The sequence below is a fragment of the Puma concolor genome, chromosome D4, assembly GCF_028749965.1.
Source record: "Puma concolor isolate L17-30 chromosome D4, mPumCon1.1.hap2, whole genome shotgun sequence".
Taxonomy (NCBI): domain Eukaryota; kingdom Metazoa; phylum Chordata; class Mammalia; order Carnivora; family Felidae; genus Puma; species Puma concolor.
Genome location: NC_141679.1, coordinates 5,052,752 through 5,079,100, shown reverse-complemented (window position 1 = coordinate 5,079,100; position 26,349 = coordinate 5,052,752). Strand labels below are relative to the sequence as shown.

The 26,349-nt window shown below is 39.6% G+C and overlaps 1 protein-coding gene across 1 annotated transcript in view; it reads right to left on the bottom strand.

Annotated features, from left to right (window-relative positions):
- Positions 1-2,420: 2,420 nt before the first annotated feature.
- The window catches only part of LOC147574678 (serine/threonine-protein kinase MRCK alpha-like), a 28,599-nt gene continuing 4,670 nt past the window's right edge, over positions 2,421-26,349 (bottom strand). Inside the window, 8 exon segments of the mRNA XM_086684863.1 lie at positions 2,421-2,589; positions 4,013-4,043; positions 4,045-4,094; positions 5,219-5,320; positions 9,792-10,388; positions 13,261-13,323; positions 14,386-14,623; positions 16,237-16,318. Coding sequence (XP_086540989.1) covers positions 2,459-2,589; positions 4,013-4,043; positions 4,045-4,094; positions 5,219-5,320; positions 9,792-10,388; positions 13,261-13,323; positions 14,386-14,623; positions 16,237-16,318 — 1,294 coding nt within the window. The 3' untranslated portion in view covers positions 2,421-2,458.

The following is a 26,349-nucleotide window of genomic DNA, read 5'->3' as shown; positions in this document are numbered from 1 at the left end:
TGGGGCGCCTGGGTGGCTCAGTCAGTTGGGTGTCTGATTTCAGCTCAGGTCATGATCTCGCAGCTCATGACTTCAAGCCCCATGTCAGGCTCTGTGCTGACAGCTCCGAGCCTGGAGCCCGGTTCGGATTCTGTGTCTCCCTCTCTCTCTGCCCCTCCCCTGCACATGCTCTGTCTCTCTTGCTCTCAAAAAGAAACATAAAAAATAAGTAAATAAATTCTTGATAATTTACTGTTTAAGCAAAAATAATACCCAAGTACAACGGTATAATAAAAAATATAACAGAAACAAAATGTATGATAATAGCACAAAAGGTTGGAGCATTAAATGGAAATATATTATGAGGATTTTATGATATAGGTGAACTGGTACCATTATTTCGGGGTAAATAGCAATAAGTTAAAGATGCATAATTATGATACTGTAATTTATAATAAATACGTATTTGGTCTTCATTACATTTCTGACACAGACCTTCTAAAACCCTTGGAATTTCCTAAGGGATGAGAGTAATAAAGATGTCTTGTTTTGTTAAATCAGGTGACTTTGGAAAGCACCAAGAATGGGGCCTGGTCTCCAGGGAACCCAACCACGTGATTAAAATGTGATTGGAAAGTTGGAACTTTCAGTCCCACTCTCCTCAACCTCTGGAGAGGGGAAAGGGGCTGGAGGTTGAATCCATTACTAATGGCCACTTGATGCAATCAGTCATGCCCATGTCATGAAGCCTCCATAAACACCCAGAAGGACAAGGTTCAGAGAGCTTCCAGCTTGGTGACTACGGGTTCAAGGAGATGGTGGGCTAGAAGAGGGCATGGAAACCTATGTCCTTTCCCTAGAACTTGTCCAGTGCATTTCTCCCATCTAGCCGTTTCCGAGTTCCTTTTAGAATAGACCAGTAATAAGTAAAATGTCTCTCTGAGCTCTGTGAGCAACTGTAGCAAGTTAATTGAACCCAAGGAGAGAGTTGTTGGAGCCTCTGATCTACACCCTATGGGTCAGAAGCACAGGTGACAGCCTGGGCTTGCATTGCAACTCATGTCTGAAGTGGAGGGGAGTGGGCAGTCTTGTGGAGCTGAGTGACTGTGTGATCTGGCAGTGTCTCCAGGTAGATTGTGTCATAGTTGACTTGCGTTGACTTGCGTTGTAGGACACCGCCCTGGTGTCAGAGGATTGCTTGGTGGTGTTGGAAAACTCACACATCTTAATTGGAATTAGAACTGTGATAATATAAATTGGAGAGCAACCACTGAAAATGAAAGTGGTACAAATAAAAACTACATCAGAGAAAAATGGGATCGTAAAATAGAGAATTAATCCAAAAGAATACAGGAACAAAGAAGAAAGAAAAAGAAGAGATGTGACAAATAGGAAAGATGATATATTTAAAGCCAAATATGCCACTATATTTATATTACTTGTAAATGTTCTAAATACTCCCAATTAAAACATGCACATTATGAAACTTAATGAAAACCAAGACTTAATCATATGCTATATACAAGAAATGCTTTTTAAATCCAAAGACACACGTAGGTTAAGAGTGAAGGATGGGGAAAAAAGGTAAACTGTGCAAATTCTAAAGTAAGATCTGCTAGAGCGGCTCTACGAATATTGGACCAAGGAGATTCCTGGATAAGGAACACTACTAATGAGAAAGATGAAATTTTCATAATGATAAGATCAGTTCTCTAACATAGCTATCCTAAATGCATGTGAATCCAATAAGAAAGCTTCAAAAATATATGAGGCCAAAATTGTTGGATGTGAAAGGAAAAAAAAAAAAGAAGAAATACACAATTCTAATTGAAGATTTTAACAGTTCTCTTCTTTCAAAAAGACTTGAAAATTTGAAACTTGAAAAACTTCAAAGTTTTGGTAGAAACCATTACCTTAACAGCCACAGACATCAGAGAAGCACTGCCATTAGATATGTTTCATATGATTATGCCTCTTTTCAAAGAATTTGCACCACTTCAGCAATGTTTTTATTTGTTATCCAAAGGAGATCAGCCTATTTTTCTCTGCCTATTCAGTTATAGGCATTATTACCAAGTAATGGCTCATTACTGAAGGTTATCCTAAAGACAAAGCAAAACACGTCCAGAGGCAGAGAGTAATCAATCCACATGCACACACAGTATAATTTATCTGTTCACAAAATGGTTATGGGACATACATTATGATATGTATACACGTCTGTTCTGTATTTGGACATGGAGACTTACACACTGAATTCCAATTCCACATTCACAGAGATATGAGTTGACTTTACACTTCCATTTGTACTTACCACAGAAAGGTTTTCTTTGAAGTTTCACAGAGAAATAAACATAACACTGATGTGAACAGAGGTTTCTGCCCGAGTTTCAGAGATTTATTTCTTTTTCTTCCAAATTACATCAAATAACACATGCTTCTGGAGTGGTCCTTCTGGCCCACACGTGAGGGTCGGTGATCACAGCCCTGTGGGCGGCTTCCCCTTCCATTTGGGAACTCTGAAGGAACAGTGACACTTGCTGTGGCGGTGTCGGACCATTTGCTTCTGATGATTATCTGATGTTTCAGGAAATACCAGCTCATCTCCATCTATACGTGTTTTTAAACAAATAAGACAGTAGCATCCTTTAAACTGTTAAAATGCCTCCTCATCCATTAATTTCACACTAATCTCACAATAAAGGAACTGCACAAATACCATACTGCTCCAGTTTTTAAAAGTTAAAACTTTATACTTATGGCATCCATTATCCATTGTCAAGAATAGGAATGGCGCATTCATGAACAGAATTTAATGTTCAATTTAAGCAGTACTTGAACAATAAATCTGTGCTGACTTAGATCTATAAAACAACATCCTTTCTTGAGAAGGAGAGAGCGGTTGCATTGGTGTCTTTCCCCTTTGTTTGGCCCTCATATGTCTATACTGCTTTTCTCCTACCAGATTTTTGTGGCCTAAGGGCATTAGAATATTTTGTTGATGCGGCAGAGAAAAATGTAAAGGGTGAGTCTTTCTATAAATAAAACAATTACAATTATTGTAACAAAGCACAGCATTTCTGAGGCCCACTATAGGAGAAAGAGGTGCAGAGGTGGGGTAGAGTGATCCCTCCCCAACTCCCCTCTTTTAGAGGAAAGAATCAGCCTCTATTCTCTGCTGCTTCTGATCTTAGAGGAGGATGCAACTCTTCTTTAGATCCCTAGGAGTCCCAACGCCCACTCTATTTTAAACTGTCACCCAGAAACCCTCAAAACTGTCTTAGACTTTAAAAAGGAAATACGAAGGCTTGTTACAGGTTGAATTGTGTCTCCTCCTAAAAGATACCGATGTCCTAACCTCCAGTACCTGTGAATGTGACCTTATTTGGAAGTAGGGTTTTTATAGATGATCAAGTTAAGATGAAGTCATTGGGGCTTGTCTCTCACAGCCTTCAAAAGGAGCAAACTGAGACCCTGATCTCAGACTTGTAGCCTCCAAGACTGCGGGGCAGTAGGTTTCTGTGGTGTAAACCCCCTAGTCTGTGGTACTTTGTCATGGCGGCTCTCGCAGATCAATACTTAGCTACACTATGCATTCCGTCCTATCAAATAAAATAAGAAAAAAAGAGAAATGAATCCATGTGGCTTTTTCATACCCCAAATCTGCTAGAGTCTAAAAATAGAGGTGGGGGAAGTTGAGTTAGGGCTGGGGGACTGCATCTGCTGTCAGCACCTTCTAGACCCTCCGCGTGCTGGCAAGGGAATGCATCTTCACAGTGAACCTTGTACATGGTGATTTGTGTCTACAGGTGCTCATATCCAACCACGCCTGGATCGGTGCTGCTGAAAAATAACTGGAGAGTGCCAGAAACCAGTGTTTTATCTATACAGATAGGCAAGGGTGAAGGAGAGCCACTCTTGGCCACCAGCGCGTTGAATCAACGTCATATCCCCCACTCGCTCACTCTGTGATGTCGGGCAGTCAGCTAGAGACATGGTCTCTTAGAAGTAGTTCTAAGAAGTTGTTTCTTACTTAACATTTTATTTTTGAAATATATTAATCTAAACTGTCTCCGCAAGTAAAATATTTAGGGACCCTTCACTGTTCAAGGGTCAAACTTAAAATAATAAAAAGTAAGATTACATTTCAACGAATACTTTTAAAAATTAAGTTATAAGCCTATTTGCTTATATATAAAGTATTAATTATTAAAATCTTCCATCTAAGCTCCTCCCTCAAAATACTAGAGTCTCAAAAAAAACAAAACAAAACAAAACAAAACAAAAACAGCACACAACAGAAAGATACCAAAGGGAATGGCTGGTGTTACAAAGTCACGTGAATAAAATTTCAGAAACATGAATATCATAGGTGAAAGAAACCTGAGAATTGCTAACAAATAGAAATACATTCAATTTTTAAATTAACCTTTTAAAAAGTTACTAGAAAGAAAAGGTTAATTTCAGAAGATTCATCTGCCTCATAAATCTGTTTTATCAAACAGTTAATGTTACTGATTCACATTTAGAATGCTGGAAGATTTTCATGTTTTATGTAGTCGGGCAGCCCTTGCAAAAGCTTTTCCAGCTGCTGATATTGTTTAAAGTTGGGCAAAATGTCACATAATGGTGACTACTTTCTTCATCCTATTCCTGTATAAACTTTTTTTGATATACAGTTCATACTATATATAAACATCCCCAAATTTAATCATTCTTGAATCTTTTTCAAAAAGACCTTTTCTTACAAAATGGCAGTTTTTCACTTCCAAATTTGTATCTATGTTTAAATTTATTTGTAGTAGAGATACAAAATTTTTGTTTTATTGTGACTCTGTAGAACCCTAATTGAGAATCTTAAACACAGCTTTGGTTATTTACTTTTTTTTTTTTTAAGCTGTAAAATTTTTCATGGGATGCAGTAATACTAAGTGAAAATTAGTAACAAAAGTAACTTGAAAGTGGGACATTATATTTATATTATGTTTATAAATACATATAAGTGCCCTATTTATTTATGTCATGACAGCCCTATTTTATATAATGCAAAAATGTATCACAAAATAGCTTTTGTACTATTAATAAAATTAACCAATTTGGGTTTGGTGTGGATTTTTTAACTCTAGTTTAGGCTCCAAATTAGTACATGCACATTGGCAAGTACAGTAAATGCATAAGTGAATATTCCTGTTTCCGCTTTCTGTCAGTAATTCATTAGTCACATGATCTCAATGTCGGATCACCTTCATGAGGGGGACAGTCTGGATCCATTCCCTGGAGTTCACGTCAAAGACATCCACTGCATTTTCACTGTACACGGAGAGATATGGGGCATTGTAACCTGGGAGATGGGGAGGAGGTGACAGCAAGTTGGGCTTTAGGGTTCATTTTTTAACTGGAATTTTTATTAAAGTAATTATAAATTCACATGCAGTTTTGATAAATAGTACACACAAATCTCTTGCATACTCTGCCCAGTTGCATTCAATGTAAGAGTTTGCAAAATTAGGACACTGACATAAATCAACTCAACCCACCCACCTTAGGCAGATTTCCCCAGTTTACGTGTGTGTGTGTGTGTGTGTGTGTGTGTGTGTGTGTGTGTGTGTGTTGGTCTGTACAGTGTTATCGCCTGTATAGGTTCATGTATCCACCACCACAGTCAAAATACAGAATATTTATGCCGCCACAAGGATCCCTCAGGGGTCCCTTTTACAATCCCACCCACTTCCCCCTCCTTCCCTAACTCCTGGGAATCAATAATATGTCCTCCATTTCTAAAATTTTGTCATTTCAAAAATGTGTGTAAATGGAATCACACAGAATTCATGATAAATTGTAGTTGCTAAGCCCTGATCCATTAAAAAAAAAAACAAAAATACTTCAGATTGGAAACCCAAGAGAACCCAGTTACAGTATTGTGATTATATAGTTGCTGCCTCGAATATTTTTTTACCATGGTTAAAAAATAAATAAATGATGTACATCGGTCACATTTCAGAGTACAACACAAACAGTAAAAGTCTAACAAAAAGCTTTCTAACGTTTTCATCTAATAGCAGCTTTAAGTAATTGCACAACATTTCAAAATCTGGCTCCTAAACTAATTCAGTTCACAGCAGAGTAGAGCAGAAGATCAGAAAAGTATATGTGGAGAGTGAAACTAACAAAGCAGTGAAAACTTGCAGCCGGTCACATTTCTGGAACTCTCCACTTTATTAATAACAGTTTAGAGTTCTCACCTCTTACCATGAATGTCTCCCCATTAAAACAACAGCAATATGACCAACAACCCTTCCTATGCTACTGTTTTCCATCCTCCCTTTCCTTACAGCCAAGCCCTTAAGAGTGCCGTCCACCTCGAGTGCTCCCGCTTCTCAGCCTACTCACATCACAGTCCAGGCACACCTTGTGCCTCAAGTCCTTCATTAAAACTGCTCTCGCTACAAGTCTTCAACCACCAATTGTTGCTGAAACCAACAGGCACATGTCAGCCTGTCTTATTTGCTCCGTGACACTCGACTCCCAGAATTCTCCTTTGTGGGCTTCTCGCCCCTTGACCGTCCCTCTAATATTGGTGTCTCTTGGCTCTCTGACCTGTGTCCTCTTTTCTATCTACTCTCCCGCTGGCAGTACAAACCCAGCAAGTCCAAGGAATCAGGCTGACAACATCAGAAACTTGTAATCCATTTTAGCGTGGCCACAAGTAGATGACTAGACATCATGTGCCCCAGTGGGCTTCGGTATGACGTACACAGCATTATTCATGATGTATTCTTTGGTAAAAGTCTTTAGAGCTCATTCTCAGTTACAGAAAATTTAGGATATAAAGGAAGAAGCTAAAAAGCACCAGGAGGAAACAGATCCAGCTTGTGGAACATCCTGTAGGACAACAAATCAGCGGCATGGAAGACCCTTCAAGATTAGATGATATTTATGATCTAAGAATAATATGCAACATGTGGGCCTTCTTCACATTTTGATTCCAAGAAATATATTGTCAAAAGAGGCATCTTTGTGATAATCAGGAATATTTAAATATGGACTGTGTACTGGATGGTAACGATCATTGGTAACTTCCCCAGGGGTGATAAATGGCAATGTGGTTTTATGAGAAAATGTCCGTATTTTTAGATACAGTGTAACATGTATTCAGGTGGAACAACAATGACTTCTAGGATTTGATTTAAAATATTTCAACAACACAACAAAAAAGTAAGAAGTTAAATGATGACATCCTTCATCCCTTGGGCAAGCCCACCCTACCTTGTGTTTTATCAGTAAATATCAGTGGCATCCACACATGTGCTCAAGTTGGACATCCAAGAATCATTACGGATTCTCTGTGTCTCAGCTTCCACTTACAATCAAATATAAAGTTTTGTCAGTTCTATCTCTTCAATATTCCTCAGATTCTTTCCTCTCCACCCAAACTCCTTCTACCTCAGACAGTTTTAATACACAGTTTCTCCAGTGACTTCCAAGTAGGTATCTTGGCCTCCAGTCTCACCTTGCATAGTCTTTAACCTAACCATTGGAACCTAGGGATTTTTCTGAAATGCAAATCTAACCATGTCAGTGCCTACAAAACACCTTCTGTAGTCTGGCTCATGGGCACCCTCCAGCCCCATCTCTTGACCTGTCATCTTGAAGCCCACGCCTGAAACACTGAACCTTCTTATAGTTCCTCACAGAGGGCAGTATGGATGGCCTGTTCCAGTTAGGACAGAGCAGCTGATACTGGGCATGCCCTGCCACCATCAATAAGTATAAAACTGGAAAAAAATGTATGACGTAACTATTTTTAGGTATTAGTATACAGTGCAGGACTGTCATCCCTAAAAAAGGAGAAAGACGCGAGGTAGACCCCACACAGAGCCCCAGCAGAGAGTGAAAGTTTTTCTGGGTACAGGAAACATGCTAATGTGTCTGGAATTTGCAAGGCAGAGTACACAGAGGGAAGAGCCCCAAAAAACATGTCCCAGACATCTGCACACCAGTTCCCTCAAAGTCCCTGACCAAAGCTGCTCATGGACAGAGCAAAACTCCATGAGACTTGCTGAGAGCACTGAGTGGTGAACACAATTTCATGGGTATTACAGTGCTGGAAAGATACTAGATTTCTGACCCAGACAGACGTTGGTGAAAGCCCTGAGCATTGAGCTGAGACCCCAGAAAGGCCATTCTTGAGGAACAAGGACTAAAAGAAAAGCTAAAATAGGCCCACCCTAGCAAAGTCTAAAGCCATGCCTCTGCAAAACCAAGACGGTCCATCAGTAGATTGATTGCTTGTCAGAACAAAACATACCACACTCTCTAGAGAAATACATAATATAGTCCAGAGTCCCTATGTCATAGCATTCATAATGCCCAACAGAGGATGACAAAATAATAAGATGTAAAAAAGCAGGAAAATATCATCCTTAATCCAGAAAAAAATGAATAGAAATAGACCTACAGATGAGCCATATATTGGAATAATTATAAATAATTATTATAAATAGTTCAGGACTTTGCGAAAAATATAAACATATTGGGAGGACATTTCACTAAATAATTGGAAATTTTAAAAAATGAAATTGAAAATGGAAGAATACAGTATCTGAAATACTTAATTCCTGGATAAACCAGGGAAAAAAAGATCAGAGAAATTGAAGATGGGGTCCATAGAAATTATCCGAACTGAAGGGGGGGGAGGATTTAAAAAAATAAAAAAAAACAACCCTCAATGACCTGTGGAACAGAATCAAGAGGTCCAATAAACATGTAATTTGATCCCCAGAAAAGAGAAAATAGGGTTGGAAAAACTTGTGAAAATATCCCTAAAATTTTTCCAAAATTAGATTATCAATCTTCAGATCCAAAAAATTTTGAAAACCCCAAGCAGAATACATACAAAGGAAACTACCTGTAAGCCCGTCATAGTCAAATTGCTGAAAACCAAAAATAATGAGAAGATCTTAAAAGAGGCTAAATAGAAAAGACACAGATTTCTCATGAGATTGCTCATCAGAAACAATGGAAGTCAGAAAACAATAGAATGACGTTTTAAAATATGGGTTCAAAGACAAAAACACTTCTCATTCTTTAGCTGACCTTCCCTGACCCACTGGTTTAGATTAAGCATCCTTCCTGTGTCTTCCTGTGGAAAATGGTGCTCCCCCTACCATAGTACTTGCTTAATTGTTGGTCTTATCTCATGATTATAACCTCCATATGGACACAGACTAGTCTTATGTTTAATATTGTGACTCAACCCTTGGCAGAGTAAGTTGTTCATATTAAGTGCTCAATACTATTCTCTAAGTGAATAAAGGCTGTATTTAATTTATGAAATGATGGCCTGCATCAATAAAATATGAGCTAAAGTTACTTAGGAACATTATATGTATACTTTACATAAACTAAGCCTAAAAGGCAATATATATGTGTGTGTGTGTGTGTGTGTGTGTGTGTGTGTGTGTATAGTAACTATTTCTTATCGTTAATTAATGTGTATATGATTTTCAGTGACCATGAAGAAAACCTATTTAGGAGCCTACAAAAAGCAACAATTTGGATTGAGGATATATCCAAGGTAAATTTCTCTTACGAATATAGTAAAAGTTGAAGGCTAAGTTATCACATGTGTGACTTAGATATAACTCCATTACAGCTATTCTACTTAAAAGACAGAAAAATCAGGGAAAATCGTCAGTGATGCTGTTTCCAAAAATAAAGCCTGTCTTTAACAGTAGAGGATATAGAAATGTAATTGTAAAAGGCGGGAAAGATACAGAAAGAGAAGGGAACAAATCGTAAGGTTGCCTTACGGCAATAGGTTGGCATTGCCGGCCACATCAGCTCAACTGGCCTGGATCGGAGGCCCCTGCTGTCAGTGTAAATTCTGATGCTCTTGAAACACAGCAGACATTCAATACTGGAGATCTCAGTTGCGCAGAGAGCATCCTCTGGTTGGTGTGCAATAAATGACAGTGTAGGGTCATGTGAGTGAAGCATCGTGTATGGAATTCCTTCTCTCCTCAAGGGGCGTCTCAGGAATCCTGCCTGGAATCCCACGCAAAGCTGCTCACCGAAGATGGCCATCCACTGGACCTTGGTTGGGATTTGGAGCTCTTTAAATTTTCTGTGAGATAGTTTCTTGCCCTGGAACAGCTCATAACAAAACACTTGGCTTTTCCTTGCTACAGAGAGGCATGTATGGGCCCCTTGGCACACTGTTCCAGAAGTCACTGTTTGGCACCCTTTGGTTTCTGCCAGCTTGTGAATGTCAGTCTTCCGTCCACCCAAAGCTGACATGGGGAACAGTTGGGCACGGTGACTTCTCCCAGGGATCACTGCAACCATCTGGCCTTGGGGGATGAGTTCAAGCTGATGAATCTTCTTCACGTCACCAACACGAATAATTTCTACACAAATAAATGTAAGTCATTTTTAAATTCAAAATAATCTCTCTCTGTTTTGAATGTTCTCTCAATTTTCCCCAAAAGCAGTTGAAAAAGAGCCAATAAAAGTGATCTCAGAAATCTCAATGTCATTAGCTTGAATAAATTCTTTACAAATAAAATGGCCGGTCACCTTCAAATTAGCAATGCCTTCTTTAAAGATTTTTGTAAATGAGGTATCATTGAGGTATGCCATTATCTTAATTTCAGGTGCACAACAGGATTCAATATGCGTATATACTGCAAAAGGATCACCACAATAAGCCTGCTTAGCATCCAGCACCATATATAGTTAACAGAATTTTTGTTCTTATGATGAGAATTTTTAAGACCTACTCTCCTACCTTCTTGGCATCTTCCAAATTTGCAATACAGTATTATTAACTATAGTTACCGTGCTGTACATTATACCCCCAAGACTCATTTTTCTTACTTTAACTGGAAGTTTGTGCCTTTTGACCTCATTCATCCATTTTGCACCCTCCCTCCCCCACCTCTGGCTAACACCTTTCTGTTCTGTTTTCTGTGAGCCTGTTGTGTGTGTGTGTGTGTGTGTGTGTGTGTGTGTGTGTGTGTGTGGTTTCCTGGGTGGTTTTTGCTTGTTTTTTTTTGTTTGTTTAGATTCCACATGTAAGTGCCATCATACAGTATTTGTCTCTGTCTGATTTATTTCACTTAGCATAAAACCCTCAAGGTCCATCCATGTTCACAAATGGTTGCATATCTTGGTTATTCTAAATAATTCTGCAGTGAACATGGGGTGCAGATATCTTTTCTAATTAGTGTTTTTGTTTTCTTTGGATAAATGGCTGGAACTGGAATTGCTAGGTCATGTGATAGTTCTATTTTTAATTTTTTTGAGGAACTTCCATTCTGTTCTCCATAGTGGCTGAACCAAATAACATTCCAGGCAACAGTGTACAAGAGTTCTCTCTTCTCCACATCTTGCCATCGCTTGTTACTCCTTGTCTTTCTGATGACAGGCCTCCTAATATTTAGGAAGTGATATCTCATTGTAGTTTTTATTTGCATTTCCCTGATGATTAGGGATGGTAAGCACCATTTCATGTTCCTGTTGGCCATCTCTATGTCTTTTCTGGGGAAAAATGTCTATTCAAATTCTCTGACCATTTTTGAATCAGATTGGAGGTCTTTGTGCTATTGAGATGTATGATTTTTTACATATTTTAAATATTAACCCCTAACCAGATACGACTCTGCAAATATTTTTTCTTATTCATTAAGTTGCCTTTTAATTTTCTTGAAAATGAAACCATTTGAAAAATGGTTTCCTTCACTATGAGAAGAATTTCTTTTTTCTAATTTTTTAATGTTTTTATTTATTTTTGAGAGAGAGAGTGCAAGAGACCGCGAGCAAGCAGGGGAGGGGCAGAGAGAGAGGGAGACACAGAATCCGAAGCAGGCTCCAGGCTCGGAGCCGTCAGCACAGAGCCCGATGCGGGCCTTGAAGCCACGAACCGTGAGATCATAACCTGTACTGAAATTGGATGCTTAACCCACTGAGCCACTCAGGTGCCCCAAGAATGTTTTCTTATTTTCAAACTCTTTCCCAATTATTACTCCAATGGATCTAAGTAAAATCACAGTCATAATCTCAGGGTGGGTAGGTTTGTGAGGGAGGAGAGGAGGGAAAGGATAAGAGATCAAAAATCATTTAGGTAAAAAAGAAAGTAGTTATTCCAAAAACAATATAATTACCTGAATAATAAAATTAACGTATTAAGCATAATAAATGTAAATAAGTTAAATTGTTATTTATTTACTTATTTTATTAAATAAGTTAACATAACAAACCCAAGATTCTAGGCAGCAGGGCAAATACCACTCAATGTCCAACAAATGGAAACATGCCACTTTTTCAGGGGAAAAAAGATCCTTTTTCCCGGCATTCAGTTGATCCTTCATTACACAAATCCGTGTTGAGTGGCTACTATGTGCCAGGCACTGTTTAAGTGCATGGAACGTGGTGCCACACACAGAGACGAGTTCCTGCTCTCATGCTGGACACCTGGCAGGTACTTCCTGGGCCTCCTCAGCAGGGCTGTGTCACCCACACAGCACGGGAGGCCTTCGGTTTGGAGCACAGCTGATGGACATGTGGGTTCTCCTTCAGCTAAGCCACGATTCGGGTGCCAGACATTGGCGAGGACAGCGGTGGGGAACGGCTTTGTTTGACTTCATCTGGTCCCCCACTTCTCCCTTCAACAACCGCGAGCACCCAAACAAAACAAAGAATTCTGCCATCTCCTCCAGGAAATACTCAATTACGTGTTATTACTCATTGAGGTGCCCATGTAATAGTGGGGGGGAAGGGGAACCAAGCAGAATATACCGTGTTTTCTTTCGTGTTCCAATCTGAAGACGGTAAACTGAGTTCTTAACGGTGGACTTATTATATAAAATCACCCGGGATGATATTTAGACTCTGGGGGATTATGGATCTCTGGATATTAGAAGAGTCGTCGTTTGACTTAAAATCACATCGAACCAGGGGCGCCCAGGTGGCTCAGTCGGTTAAGTGTCCGACTTTGGCTCAGGTCATGATGTCACGGCTTGTGAGTTTGAGCCCCACATCAGTCTCTGTGCTGACAGCTCAGAGCCTGGATCCTGATTGGGTTTCTGTGTCTCCCTCTCTCTGCCCCTCCCCTGCTTGTGTTCTGTCTCTCTCTCAAAAATAAACAAACATTAAAAAAAAAAAATCCTTTGAAAACGCATCAAACCAGATCTGGAACATTTATTTTACAGAAAGAAGAGAATAAATCTGATATTGTTATTATTTTTAGAGTTATAGCAGAACAGTAAAAGTTCTCCTTACCATCTATAGTAACGTGCACAACAAATAAACCTTCTTCATTTCCCAGGGCAATTCTTTTGTGATCTATATTTGAGGCACAAATATAAACATCAAGGATTTTGAGGGGTGAACATTAAGTAAAGCTACTAAAATAAATTGGACAAATTTATCAATATTGAAAAGTTTAAAAGTCCAAGTAGATACATATTCAGCATACATAAAAATGAAAAGAAGCAGGATAAGAATAATTAATTTGCATTATTTTCCTTTCAGATTATAGAAGTAAAAATAAAACTTTTTCTCAGTAGAAAGATCACTATAATGTTTATGAATACTTGAATAAAGGATAATATTGAAGTAATGATACATTTTATAACTCACTACAAGTAATTGTCTCATGCATGGAGAAATTTTGTAATTGAATTTGTTGGTGCTCTTGGCCGGAACCGGGGTCTATGTAAGAACACAGCCAGCACTCAAACCCCTAGTGCAAAGATAGCACTGGGAGCGAATGCCTTGAATACAAAGCACAGAACTTGGCATATATTAGCTCACCTGATACTCTCCGGAACTGAAAAGCAGGCATTATCTGCATTTAACGCGAGTACAGTAGTAACGGGTTCCACATTATGCAGCACTAAATAGCCAAGTGGCTCTAGTTCACAAGAAATGATGTTTGGGAAACGAAAGTATTCTTGTTTATTGAGTATTGATCTTGGCAGTTCATTCATTGATTCACTTATTTTTCATTTAATTACTGAGTACTGGGAATACAGATATGAAAGACAGTCTCCGCCCTCGAGGGAGGCGGTTCGCGGCTGCTACCCAGGGCCACGCTGCTGGTATGATACCCTTGGAGCCAGATGGGTTTGGGAACTCAGAACCGATCAGACTCGAGAAAGGTGTCCCTGTATGTTAAAGAAACATCATTTTACACAGGACCTGGGGAACCATCATACAACCAAGTGTACTAATGCACTTGCAGAGTCGTAATGGGCAGGTGGGTTGGGGGAAAGGCCTCCAGCAGCCTCAGTCAGTCAGGTTTTGCTGACCAGTGGGCCGTGAATAAAGTTGTGGTTTCGGGTCTCCATCTGGAGATGGTGGTGAGGCGTGCGGACGCTCGGCAAGAACACCGTAAACCCATACCGATGAGTGCAGCTGTCTGGGCGGTTTTGGTCGGGGGCAGCCCGCTGTCCTAAGCCTCCTTCAGAACGTAGACTGAGTGGTCTCGGGAGTGACTTCTTCTGAGCGTCCCGTGCAAGTCGCCCAGCACTCCCGCCCACTCACACTCGTCATGCCCGCTGCCCGCTGGGGTTGGCACGGAGTACCTACTGCTGGGCGCCGACAGCTGAGAAGCTGTGACCCGCAATGATTCGAGGGATGTCTCAGTTATGAGGAAGCAGAACTCCGGATGCCAGCTGTTGAGCATCTTTCATCAAACTCACCGCTGGTGATGACACTTCCACTACCATTACCCTCTTCCTGGTTAGTGGAATAACTGATGTGCGCATCAGCACCCAGGCCGACAGCGAAATGTCAGAATCACTGCTATTGTGATCCTCCTAAAAATACTCAGGAATGCGTCTGAATCATACTGGGCTTCAGCAGTGAAAATAGTTACCATTTACTGAGTGTTGATTCTGTACCAGGAACTGCTCGAAGAAACGGACATATGTTAATTGATTTAATCCCCACGGAAAACTCAGCAGGTAGACACCACCCTTCTGTCCATTTCACAGGTGAGAAGACGGGCCCAGCAGGGGAAATTGCGGGCAGTCTGCTGCCAGAACCCCGGCTCTGAGCCTCTCTGCTTCTTCGATTCTAGACACAGCTTTGCACCTTTTGATAAGTGTCTTAATTGCAATCAGGCAATGGGTCTTAATTGCAGTCATCATAATCAATGTTGACATTATGCAGCATTCAGGGATCCTGTGTTGTTAAGTCACAAATACTCAGAAGTACTTTGCTTTCCTGGCTGCTATGTGCCCATGACTTACATCATTACTAGCAAATGGCAAGGAAAATTTAAATTTAAAAATGTACACTTAGCCTAGCAGAACTCAAAACTTATAGGTAGAATTTCTTTTGTAAGCATTAATTAAGCAGCAGTGGCATAATTCCCACATCATAGGTCAGTGCCCAACTATCAGGTGTTTGTAGGGTTTCCGGGTGGCTGGGTAGAGTCTAGATAGATTTCTACCCCCCGACGAAGGAACTAGGAACATCTTTGTGCAGCCTTTGTTAACTACAAGAGTCACGGGCTGACTGTAACCACTGGGGTCACAAGGGGACAGCAGGCCTTTGCTTCCGCTGTCACTTTATAGGTAAAGAATCACTTCCAGAATCACTTGAATTTTTTATGTGACTTTTAAGCAGCGGGGTGTTTATTTTTTAAGAGATTGCAAAAACGCATTCCTCCTTGATTTTTTTAATTTTGTACTCTTGGTTTGAATTTGAATTGACTTCAAAAGGTTGCCTCAGAGGAAACTATCTTACAAAGTGCCTCTGGTTTCAGAAGCCATGCATTCATGCTACTGCACGATGAACTGTTGTTGGTCACGATGACCTTGAAGGTCAGGGTCATCCTTCTTTCTCTGTCACTATTCTTTCCCTCTTCGCTCACTCTCAATACCACCCTGCTTTGTAAGCTTCTCCTGTTTTCAGCTATAAACCTGACATCTGTCCTGTTACCTTCCAATAGAATGAATGGGCCCCTCGGGAACATTTGCGTTTTAAGGCACAGATTTAACTGTAGGATGAAAAGACTGTGGCTTATGTAAAAAGCTCTTTACATTAACCCCAAATAGAAATAGGGGGATAGGTTTATTGTGGCAGGTGGAAGGTAGGAAAGGGGCCGTGGTTCCCCAGCACTTCTGAAATCCCAGCCTCCAGTGACCTTGAGCAGCACAAGGAGGTTTGCCCCCTATAGACAACAGGCAAGAAGGGAGTGAAACCAAATGCACAGTCAAGAGATCCGATGGCAGCATGCGTGTTTACTTTAACGATGCGGTGCATTTCCTTTCTCCTTACAGGAATAAAATCGGAAGGCCAGACAGAACTGGCAGAAAACACTCCATCCCTGAAAGAAAAGCAGGACGCTGAAAGTGAATAGACTCTCCTGAAAGTAAGACAATATATAAACATAATCATCAATTGTAATTTCATCGATTTTCTATATTCTTTTCTGTAGTAACAGAGTAATCAGAATATTGTATCAGCAGGGCTTGGCCAGCAGCATATCATTAAAAAACCCAAGTAAACTGCAGGCTGACCCCAGTTCAGGCAGTCCTCATGGACTAGAATGGGAGTGCCTGACTGATTCCAAAGCCACAGCCTAGAATAAGGGCCACGTGTCCTCGGATCAGCTATCATCTATCATATGATAGATTTTTTAAATGTTACTAAGGTACACTTGACATAGAGTAAACGGCACATATTTAAAACGGACGTATTAGAAAAGTTTTGATCTATGTATACACCCGTGAAACCATCACAATGGACATAATGAACGTGTCCATCACCCAAAAATGTTTCCTGGGACTGCTTTGTAATCAATCCCTCCCCTTCCCCGAGTAACCACATTAGATGAGTTTGAATTTCCTAGCATTTTGTATAAATGGAAATATACGATATGTATTTTTTTCTGTCTGGTTGCTTTTTCTCAGCATCACTATCTTGAGATTCATTCGTGTTGTTGCATAGATAAATGCATTTCTTTTCATTGGTGAATAATATTCCATTGTGTGGATATGCCACAGTGTATCCATTCACCCAGTAATGGATGAATTTGGGTTGTTTCAAGTTGGGGCTATTTTACCTAAAGCTGCTATGCATGTGTATGTATATCTTTCATGGATGTATAATTTCCGTTGGGGAAACGCCTGGCGACAAAGAAACTGGAGATACAGTAAGTGTGCATTTAATTTCCAAGGAACTGCCAAACTCTTTTCCAAAGTGGTTACTCGGTTTACAAAGCAGCGTATGAACGTTCCACATCCTCACATCCTCCCAACACTGGAAATGGGAATTTTAGCCTTTCTTGTGGCTGTGTAGTGATATCTCATGGTTGTTTCATTTGGATTTCCCTATCTATTAATGGTGTTGAGCATCTGTTCGCGTGCTTACTTGCCATACGTGTATCTTCCTTGTTGAAGGACCTTCTCCGATCTTTTGCCCATCTTTTGAAAATGGAGCTGTTTGTTCTCTTCTTATTGGGTTTTAAGAATTCTTTCTGCATTTTGGATTAAGTCCCGGTCTGGTATTTGATTTGCCCCCACTCGGCAGCTTCTGTGACGCTCCTAACAGTGTATTTCAGGGAGCTACAGCTTTGAATTTTGATAAAGTCCAGTTTATCAATTGTTTTCTGTGTTGTGCTTTGGTGTCATATCCGAGAATTCTTTGTCTTATCCAAGATCAGAAGGGTTTTCTCCTGTGTTGGCTTCTGGTACTTGATAGTTTTAAGTGTTACACTTGGCTCTATGATCTATTTTGAGTTAACTTTTGTATATGGTAAAACATACGGACTGAGGTTGATTTTTTTGCATGCAAATATCTAAAATTCCAGTACCATGGACTGGACTAGGACCACCTGACTGACTCCAAAGCCACTGCTAGAATAAAGACCAGGTGCCCTCAAAGCAGCTCATTTGATAGATTTTTTTAAATGTTACTAAGGTAGGGGCGCCTGGGTGGCGCAGTCGGTTAAGCGTCCGACTTCAGCCAGGTCACGATCTCACGGTCTGTGAGTTCGAGCCCCGAGTCAGGCTCTGGGCTGATGGCTCGGAGCCTGGAGCCTGTTTCCGATTCTGTGTCTCGCTCTCTCTCTGCCCCTCCCCTGTTCATGCTCTGTCTCTCTCTGTCCCAAAAATAAATAAACGTTGAAAAAAAAAATTTTTAAAAAAAAAAAATAAATAAATGTTACTAAGGTATACTTGACATATAATAAGCTGCACGTATTTAATTTTTTAATGTTTTTATTTGAGAGAGAGAGAGTGTGAGCAGGGGAGGGGCAGAGAGAGAGGGAGACACAGAATCTGAAGCAGGCTCCAGACTCTGAGCCATCAGAACAGAGCCTAATGCGGGGCTCGAACCCACGAACCACAAGATCATGACCTGAGTTCAAGTTGGACACTCAACCGACTGAGCCACCCAAAGCACTCCTAAACTGTACATATTTAAAGTGGACAATTACAACTTGTACAAAATGTTGTATATAGTTGACCCTTGAACAATGTGGGGATTGGGGCACTGACCATCCCTCTGCAGTCAGAGGTCCATGTGTAACTTTTGGGGTGCCTGGGTGGCTCAGTCGGTTAAGTGTCCGACTTCAGCTCAGGTCACGATCTCACGGTCCGTGAGTTCGAGCCCCGCGTCGGGCTCTGGGCTGATGGCTCAGAGCCTGGAGCCTGCTTCCGATTCTGTGTCTCCCTCTCTCTCTGCCCCTCCCCCTTTCATGCTCTGTCTCTCTCTGTCTCAAAAATAAATAAACTTAAAAAAAAAAAGAAATCCATGTGTAACTTTTAACTTCCTCAAACTTAATTATGAGTCGCCTGCTGTTGATTGGAAGCCTTAACTGATAACTTAAACAGTAGATTAATACATATTTTGTATTTTACATGTATTATATACTATACTTGTACAGTAAAATAAACCAGAGAAAAGAAAATGTTGTTAAGAAAATCATGAGGAAAAGAAAATACATTTATAGTATACTGTACTGTGTTCATCAAAAAAAATTTGCCTGTGAGTGGACCTGTGCAGTTCAAACCCATGTTGTTATGAGATCAATTGTCTGTTAATAGATTGGAAAATCCAGAAATATATACACAAATCTATTACGTATATATGTGTACATACTTTTTGTGTATTTGCAAATATATTTTGTATAGATGTTATAAATATTTTATATATGTATATATTTTTGGATTTGTTCTTTTTGTCAAAGTTGTTTTGTCTCTTCTAACCCTTTTGCATTTCCCTGTGACTTTTAGAATTAACTTGTCAATTTCTACAAAAAATGAAAAATCCTGCTGGGATTTTGATTAAGATTGTGTTGAAACTAGGGGCGCCTGGGTGGCTCAGTCGGTTAAGCGTCTGACTTCGACTCAGGTCATGATCTCACCATTAGTGCGTTCGAGCCCCACATGGGGCTCTGGGCTGACAGCTCAGAGCCTGGGGCTGCCTGGAATTCCTGTCCCCCTCTCTCTGTGCCCCTCCCCGGCTCGTGCTCTGTGTCTCTCTCAAAAACAAATCGACATTACAAAAAATTAAAATTAAGTTAAAAAATAAAATTCAATTAAAAAATTTTTATAAAAGACTGTGTTGAAACTGTAGATCAGTTTTGGAAACACACATTTTAAAATACTGACTTTTCCAATGCACGAACACAGTGACTCTCCATTTATTTAGGTCTTTGTTAGTTTTTTAATCAATATTTTATAGTTTCAGTGTACAAGTCTTGCACATCTTTTGTCACATTGATTCCTAACTTTTAATCTGTTTTGATGCTTTTGCAAATGGTATTGCTTATTTAGTTTCAATTTCTGATTACTTGTTGCTAGTATAAAGAACAATTCCTTTTTATGTGTTGATCATATATCCTGCAAACTGGATAAATTCATTTATTCCAATAGTTTTTTTGTAAATTGCATTGGATTTTCTTCCTAGATGTTCATTTTGTCTATGAATAACGTTGCATCCTTCTTTCCAACACGGATGTGTTTTATTTCTTTTTCTTCCCTGGCTAGGATTTCCAGCACAAGGTTAAATCAGGATCGTGGAAGCAAACGTCCTTGTCTTCCTTCTGATCTTAGAGAGAAAGCATTGAGTCTTTTGCCACTAATTATGATGGTAACAGTAGGATTTTCATAGATGCCCTTTATCAGGATGACGAAGCTCCCTTCTAGGAGTTCATCAAGAATAAGTATGTGATTCTGTCAGTTGTGTTCACTGTGTGTATTGACGTGACCTTTTTTCATTTGTGGATATAGTAAATTACATTGATTTTGGAATGTTAACCCAGCCTTCCTGAGATATACCACACTTGCTCATGATGAGATGTAATTTTTACATAACATCGGATTTGATTTACTAACATTTTGGAAAGACTTTTTGCAACTAAGTTCACAAAGAATCTTGGTTTGTGCTTTTTTATCGTTTTTTAAATTTTATTTCATCATGATGTAGTCTTTAATCCCCATCACCTATTTCCCCAATCCCCCCACCCACAACCCCTCTGATTACCATCAGTGTGTTCTCTATAGTTAAGAGTCAGTTTCTCGGTTTCTCTGTCTCTTGTTTTTCCTTTGCTCATTGTTTTGTTTCTTAAATTCCACATATGACTTAGATCATATGCTATTTGTCTTTATCGGACTGAACTTATTTTGCTTCACATTATACTCTCTAGCTCTATCCGTGTGGCAAATGGCAAGATTCCATTCCTTTTATGGGTCAATAATATTCCACTTACATATATTAATATATATATGTGTAATATATATTTATATATATGTATTATATATATTTATATATATCACATCTTTATATTCTTTATATATATTTATATTAAAATATATTATATATTATTCCATTAAATATATATGTATATAAATATATGTATATAAATACATGTATATAAAGGTATGTATATAAATACATGTATATGTGCATAAATATATATATCCCCCACATCTTCTTTATCCATTTATCTGTCAGTGGATACTTGCACTGCTTCCATAGTTTGGCTAATTGTAAATAATGCTGCAATAAACATAGGGGTGCGTGTAGCCCTTTCAATAAGTATTTTTGGGTAAATACCCACTACTGCAATTACTGGATTGTAGGGTCGTTCTATTTTTAACTTTTTGAGGAACCTCCAAACTGTTTTCCACAGTGGCTGCACTACTTTGCATTCCCATCAACAGCGTAAGACCGTTCCTTTTTCCCACCTCCTCACCAACATTTGTTGTTTCTTGTGTTTTTTATTTTAGCCATTCTCACAGGTGTGAGGTGATATCTCACCTTAGTTTTGATTTGCATTTCCCTGATGATGAGTGATGTTGAGCCATCTTTTCAGGTATCTGTTGGCCATCTGGATGTCTTCTTTGGAGAAATGTCTGTTCATGTCTTCTGCCCATTTTTAATTGGATTATTTGACTTAGGGGTATTGAGTTGTATCAACTCTTTATATATTTTGGACACTAGCCCTTTATTGGATGTGTCATTCGCAAATATCTTCTATTCAGTAAATCGCCCTTTAGTTTTGTTGATTGTTTCCTTAGCTATGCCCAAACTTTATTTTGATGTAGTCCCAATAGTTTATTTTTGCCTTTATTTCCTTTGCCTCAGGAGATATTTCTAGAAAAAAAGTTGACTATAGCTGATAGAGAAATTATTGCCTATGCTCTCTTCAAGGACTTTTATGGTTTCAGGTCTCACATTGAGGACTTTAATTCATTTTGAGTTTATTTTTACAGATGGTGAAAGAAAGTGATCTGCTTTCATTCTTTAGCATGTGGCTGTCCAGTTTTCCCAACACCATTTGTGGAAGAGATAGTCTTTTTCCTGTTGTATACTTGTTCCTCCTTTGTCATAGATTAACTTGCCATATAATTATAGGTTCATTTGGGGGTTTTCTGTTCTATTGTCTTATGTGTCTGTTTGTACGCCAGTACCATACTGTTTGAATTACTGTTGCTTTGTAATATAACTTGAAATCTGGAATTGTGATACTTCCCAGTTTTTTCTTTTTCAAGATTTCTTGGGCTATTTGAGGTCTTTTGTGGTTCCATACAAATTGTAGGATTATTTGTTCTAGTTCTGTGAAAAATGCTGTTGGTATTTTGATAGGGATTGTATTAAATCTGTAGATTGCTTTGGGCAGTGTAGACATTAACCATATTTGTTCTTCAATCCAAGAGCATCGATTATCTTTCCATTTTTTTGCATTGTCTTGAATTTCTTTCCTCAGTGTTTTATAAGAGTACAAGTATTCTACCTCTTTGGTTAACCTTATTCCTAGATATTTTATTGGTTTTAGTGCAATTGTAAATGGGATTGCTTTCTTAATTTCACTTTCTACTGCTTCGTTAATAGTGTGTAGGAATGCAAAAGATTTCTGTTTATTAATTTTGTATCCTTTGACTTTACTGGATTCATTTATCGGTTCTAGTAGTTTTCTGGTGGAGTCTTTAGGGTTTTCTATATATAGTATCTTGTCTTCTGGAAGTAGTGAGAGTTTCACTTCTTCCTTCCCAGTTTGGATGCCTTTTATTTCTTTATGCTGTCTAATTGCTGTGGCTAGAAATTCCAGTAGTGTGTGGAATAAAAGTGGTGAGAGTGGACATCCTTGTCTTGTTCATGACCTTCAGGGACAGGCTTTCAGTTTTTACCACTGAGTATGGTGTTGGCTGTGGGTTTTTTATGTAAGGCCTTTATTCTGTTGAGATATGTTCCCTCTAGGTCTACTTTGCAGAAGGTTTTTATCATGAATGGGCATTGTACTTTGTCAAATGCTTTCTCTGCATCTATTAAAATGATCATATGGTTTTTATTCTTTCTGTTAGTGTTGTGACAATTCACATTGATTGTTTTGCAAATATTGAGTCACCCTTGCATCCAGGAAATAAAACCTACTTGATAGTGGTGTGTGATTTTTTTTAATGGATTATTGGATTTGGTGTGCTAACATTTTGTTGAAGGATTTTGCATCTATATTCATGAGAGATACTGGCCTGCAATTCTCTTTCTCGTGGTGTCTTTATCTGGTTTTGGTATCAGGGTGATGCTGGCCTCATAATGAATTTGAAAGTTTTCCTTCCTCTTGTATTTTTTGGAATAGTTTGAGAAGAAAGGTTTGTGCTTTTCTTGTCTGGCTTTGAAATCAAGGTAGTGCAGGACCCATAGAATGAGCTGGGAAGTGGTTCCTGCTCTTCAGTTTCCTGGAAAATCTCATGTAGAATTGGCATTATATGTTTCTTATATATTTGACTTTTTGACAATACCTCATGGTGTGCCTGGGTGGCTTAGTCAGTTAAGCGTCTGACTTTGGCTCAGGTCATGATCTCACAATTTGTGGGCTTGAGCCCTGCATCAGGCTCTGTCCTGACAGCTTGGAACCTGGAGCCTGCTTTGAATTCTGCGTCTTCCTCTCTCTCTGCCCTTCCCCTGCTCATGCTCAATGTCTCTCTCTCAAAAGTAACATTAAAAATTTTTTTAATAAAATACCTCAGTAAAACTGTTTGGAGTTGGAATTTTTTCTTTGTGGGACAGTGTTTAATTAAAACTCAATTACTGCGGTGCCTGGGTGGCTCAGTCAGTTAAGCATCCAACTCTTGATCTCAGTTCAGGTCATGATCTCACAGTTCGTGGGTTTGAGCCCCACATCGGGCTCTGCGCTGACAGCATGGAGCCTGTTTGGGATTCTCTCTCTCTCCCTCTCTCTCTCTCTCTCTCTCTGTCCCTCCCTGGCTCATGTGCGTGCCCTCTCTCTCTCAAATAAAAAAAATTAAACTAAAATTAAATTAAATTAAAAATAAATAAATAAATAAATAAATAAATAAATAAATAAATAAAATATACTTTTTTTTTTTCAACGTTTATTTATTTTTGGGACAGAGAGAGACAGAGCATGAACGGGCGAGGGGCAGAGAGAGAGGGAGACACAGAATCGGAAACAGGCTCCAGGCTCTGAGCCATCAGCCCAGAGCCCGACGTGGGGCTCGAACTCACGGACCGCGAGATCGTGACCTGGCTGAAGTCGGACGCTTAACCGACTGCGCCACCCAGGCGCCCCAAAATAAATAAAATATACTTTAAAAAAATTCAGTTACTTAATAGACCAGGCTTCCAGTATGGCTGGTTGGAACAGGTGCTGTTTTCTCGAATTCTTCAGGTAGTCCTTTCACTGGCCTCTAATAGTTTCCTCACAAGCATGTACTGATCAGCAATCTGCTGACTCCTTGAATGAGATCCTCTATAGATCCCTGGAGATTTCTCTCTCTCTCTGTCTCTCTCTTTTTCAACTCCATGTCTTCAACTCTAGGAGTCTACCTGGCTCTGCCCGGGATTCCACTTCCTGTGTTAGGTACTAGAAACTCTCACAAGGCAGTAACTTGAGGCAAATATAGAGATTGCTTCATTGGTTTCCATTTTTTCAGGGATCACTGCCTTTTGCTGTCTGATGTCCAGCACCTTAAATCAGTTTCTTGGTTATTTCAGAGCGAAGGTTAAAAGTGGTCCCTGCTACTCCATTCATTCTTTTTTTTTTTTTTTTTTTTTAAGTGATCTCTACACCCAATATGGGCTCAAACTCCCAATCCCGAGACTGAGTCACATGCTCTTCCGACTGAGCCAGCCAGGCGTCCCAAGCCCCTGTTACTACATTTGGGTTGAACGTAAAAGTCTGTTTGATCCAGCTCACTTGATGATATTCTACTTCTTCAACATCAGCAACTGACTTAGGTCTCTTCCCCAACGTGCTCATTCTCCATTGTAACCTTACTGCTGTTGCCCTTTCTTATCCTTGTTGACTTAAAAGCCCAGTACCATCTGTCATTGTTACTCTTTTCCTCGTTTTCCTTTTCCTGTCACTCACTGTGTCCTGTGAGATCACCTTAGTAGCATTTCGTGTACCCGTCTCTCCTTTTGTAATTCCTGCAGCCGCCACCTTCGTGCAGACACTCACTCAATCTGAACACTGGATAATTGCAAAGTGGACTTGTCAACTCCAGCAGTGCTTTCATTTCCCGTCCCCAACATCACACACACACACACACACACACACACACACACACAATCTTATATATATAAAAAAATCTGCCAGACTAATCTTCTAAAGTCACCTTCAAGATTATCTGGTTTTCTGCACCAGTTATTCAAGGTACTATCAAACTTCTGACAAGGGTGACATTAACTAGTGTGAAGAATATAGACCAGAGTTTCTGAGTAAGGAATCAAAATAAGACAGGACGAATATAGAGACCCGCACAGTCTGTGATAAGGGGAGCATTCAGGCTGAGCATTGTCATCATGGTGCAAGTGACACCTGGAGCCACAGGAAGTGATGGGATCATCTGGGGTGTATGCAGAGCGGGAGGAGAAAAGGCCAAGGACAGATAATCAGATACACTTAAGAGGAATGTGTAGAGGGGCTTAAAAGATTCAGAACAGGAAGGAAGGAGGAGAGAACAATTTATTGCATTTCTTTCAACAAGGTATACTTGCGACAAGTTCACTGATTCAGTATTATTTAATAATAAACACTTAAAGAGACATCTGCAAAAATGGCAGAGAAAGGATCTCTGAAGATTGTCTTATTCATAAAAAAGAAAAAACAGGGCACCTGGGTGGCTCAGTCGGTTAAGCGTCTGACTTCAGCTCAGGTCATGATCTCGCAGTTCGTGAGTTCAAGCCCCACGTCAGGTCTGTGCTGTGCTGACAGTTCAGAGCCTGGAGCCTGCTTCAGATTCTGTGTCTCCCTCTCTTTCTGCCCCTCCCAGCTTGCTCTCTCTCTCTGTCTCTCTTTCTCTCTCAAAAATAAACATTAAGAAAAAAGAGAGATAAAACTGGAAAAATTCATCAAAATCAACTTTTTCATAACTGTAAATTAACTAAAATTTGTGTCAATCTGAAGAGGCTTTCCTCAAGGAATACAGCTAAATCTTGGTAGGAATCAGGAATTTTGTGGTGGTTTAACTTGCCCTAGTCCCATGCTCCATATTCCAACTCCTCAGTAGCCTTGAAAGATAGCATTCTGCATTGATGGAGCGTCCTAGAAACCAGTGGACTTGAGGGAGCAGAAAAGAGGAGGAGGAATGAGAAAGCAACTGGTATATTCGACTTAATTCAGAGCTCTCCAAGTTTGAAAAATCTATCTCCAAGGGCCACCTACAAAAAACAACTGCATGGAAGCATTTTAACTGCACAACTGCCTAGGCACTGTTTAACAATTGTGGAGCGGGTGGGGGGGAGATTAACCAAAAACCCTAGAACAAAAAAATAAGAACTGAGATGTCCATAAGGGTCTTTGAAAAGTTCTGACGTACTGCTAGGAATCTAGATGTACATGCACATGCACATGTACAGGGCTGTGATCATTCCTAGCGCTGTGCA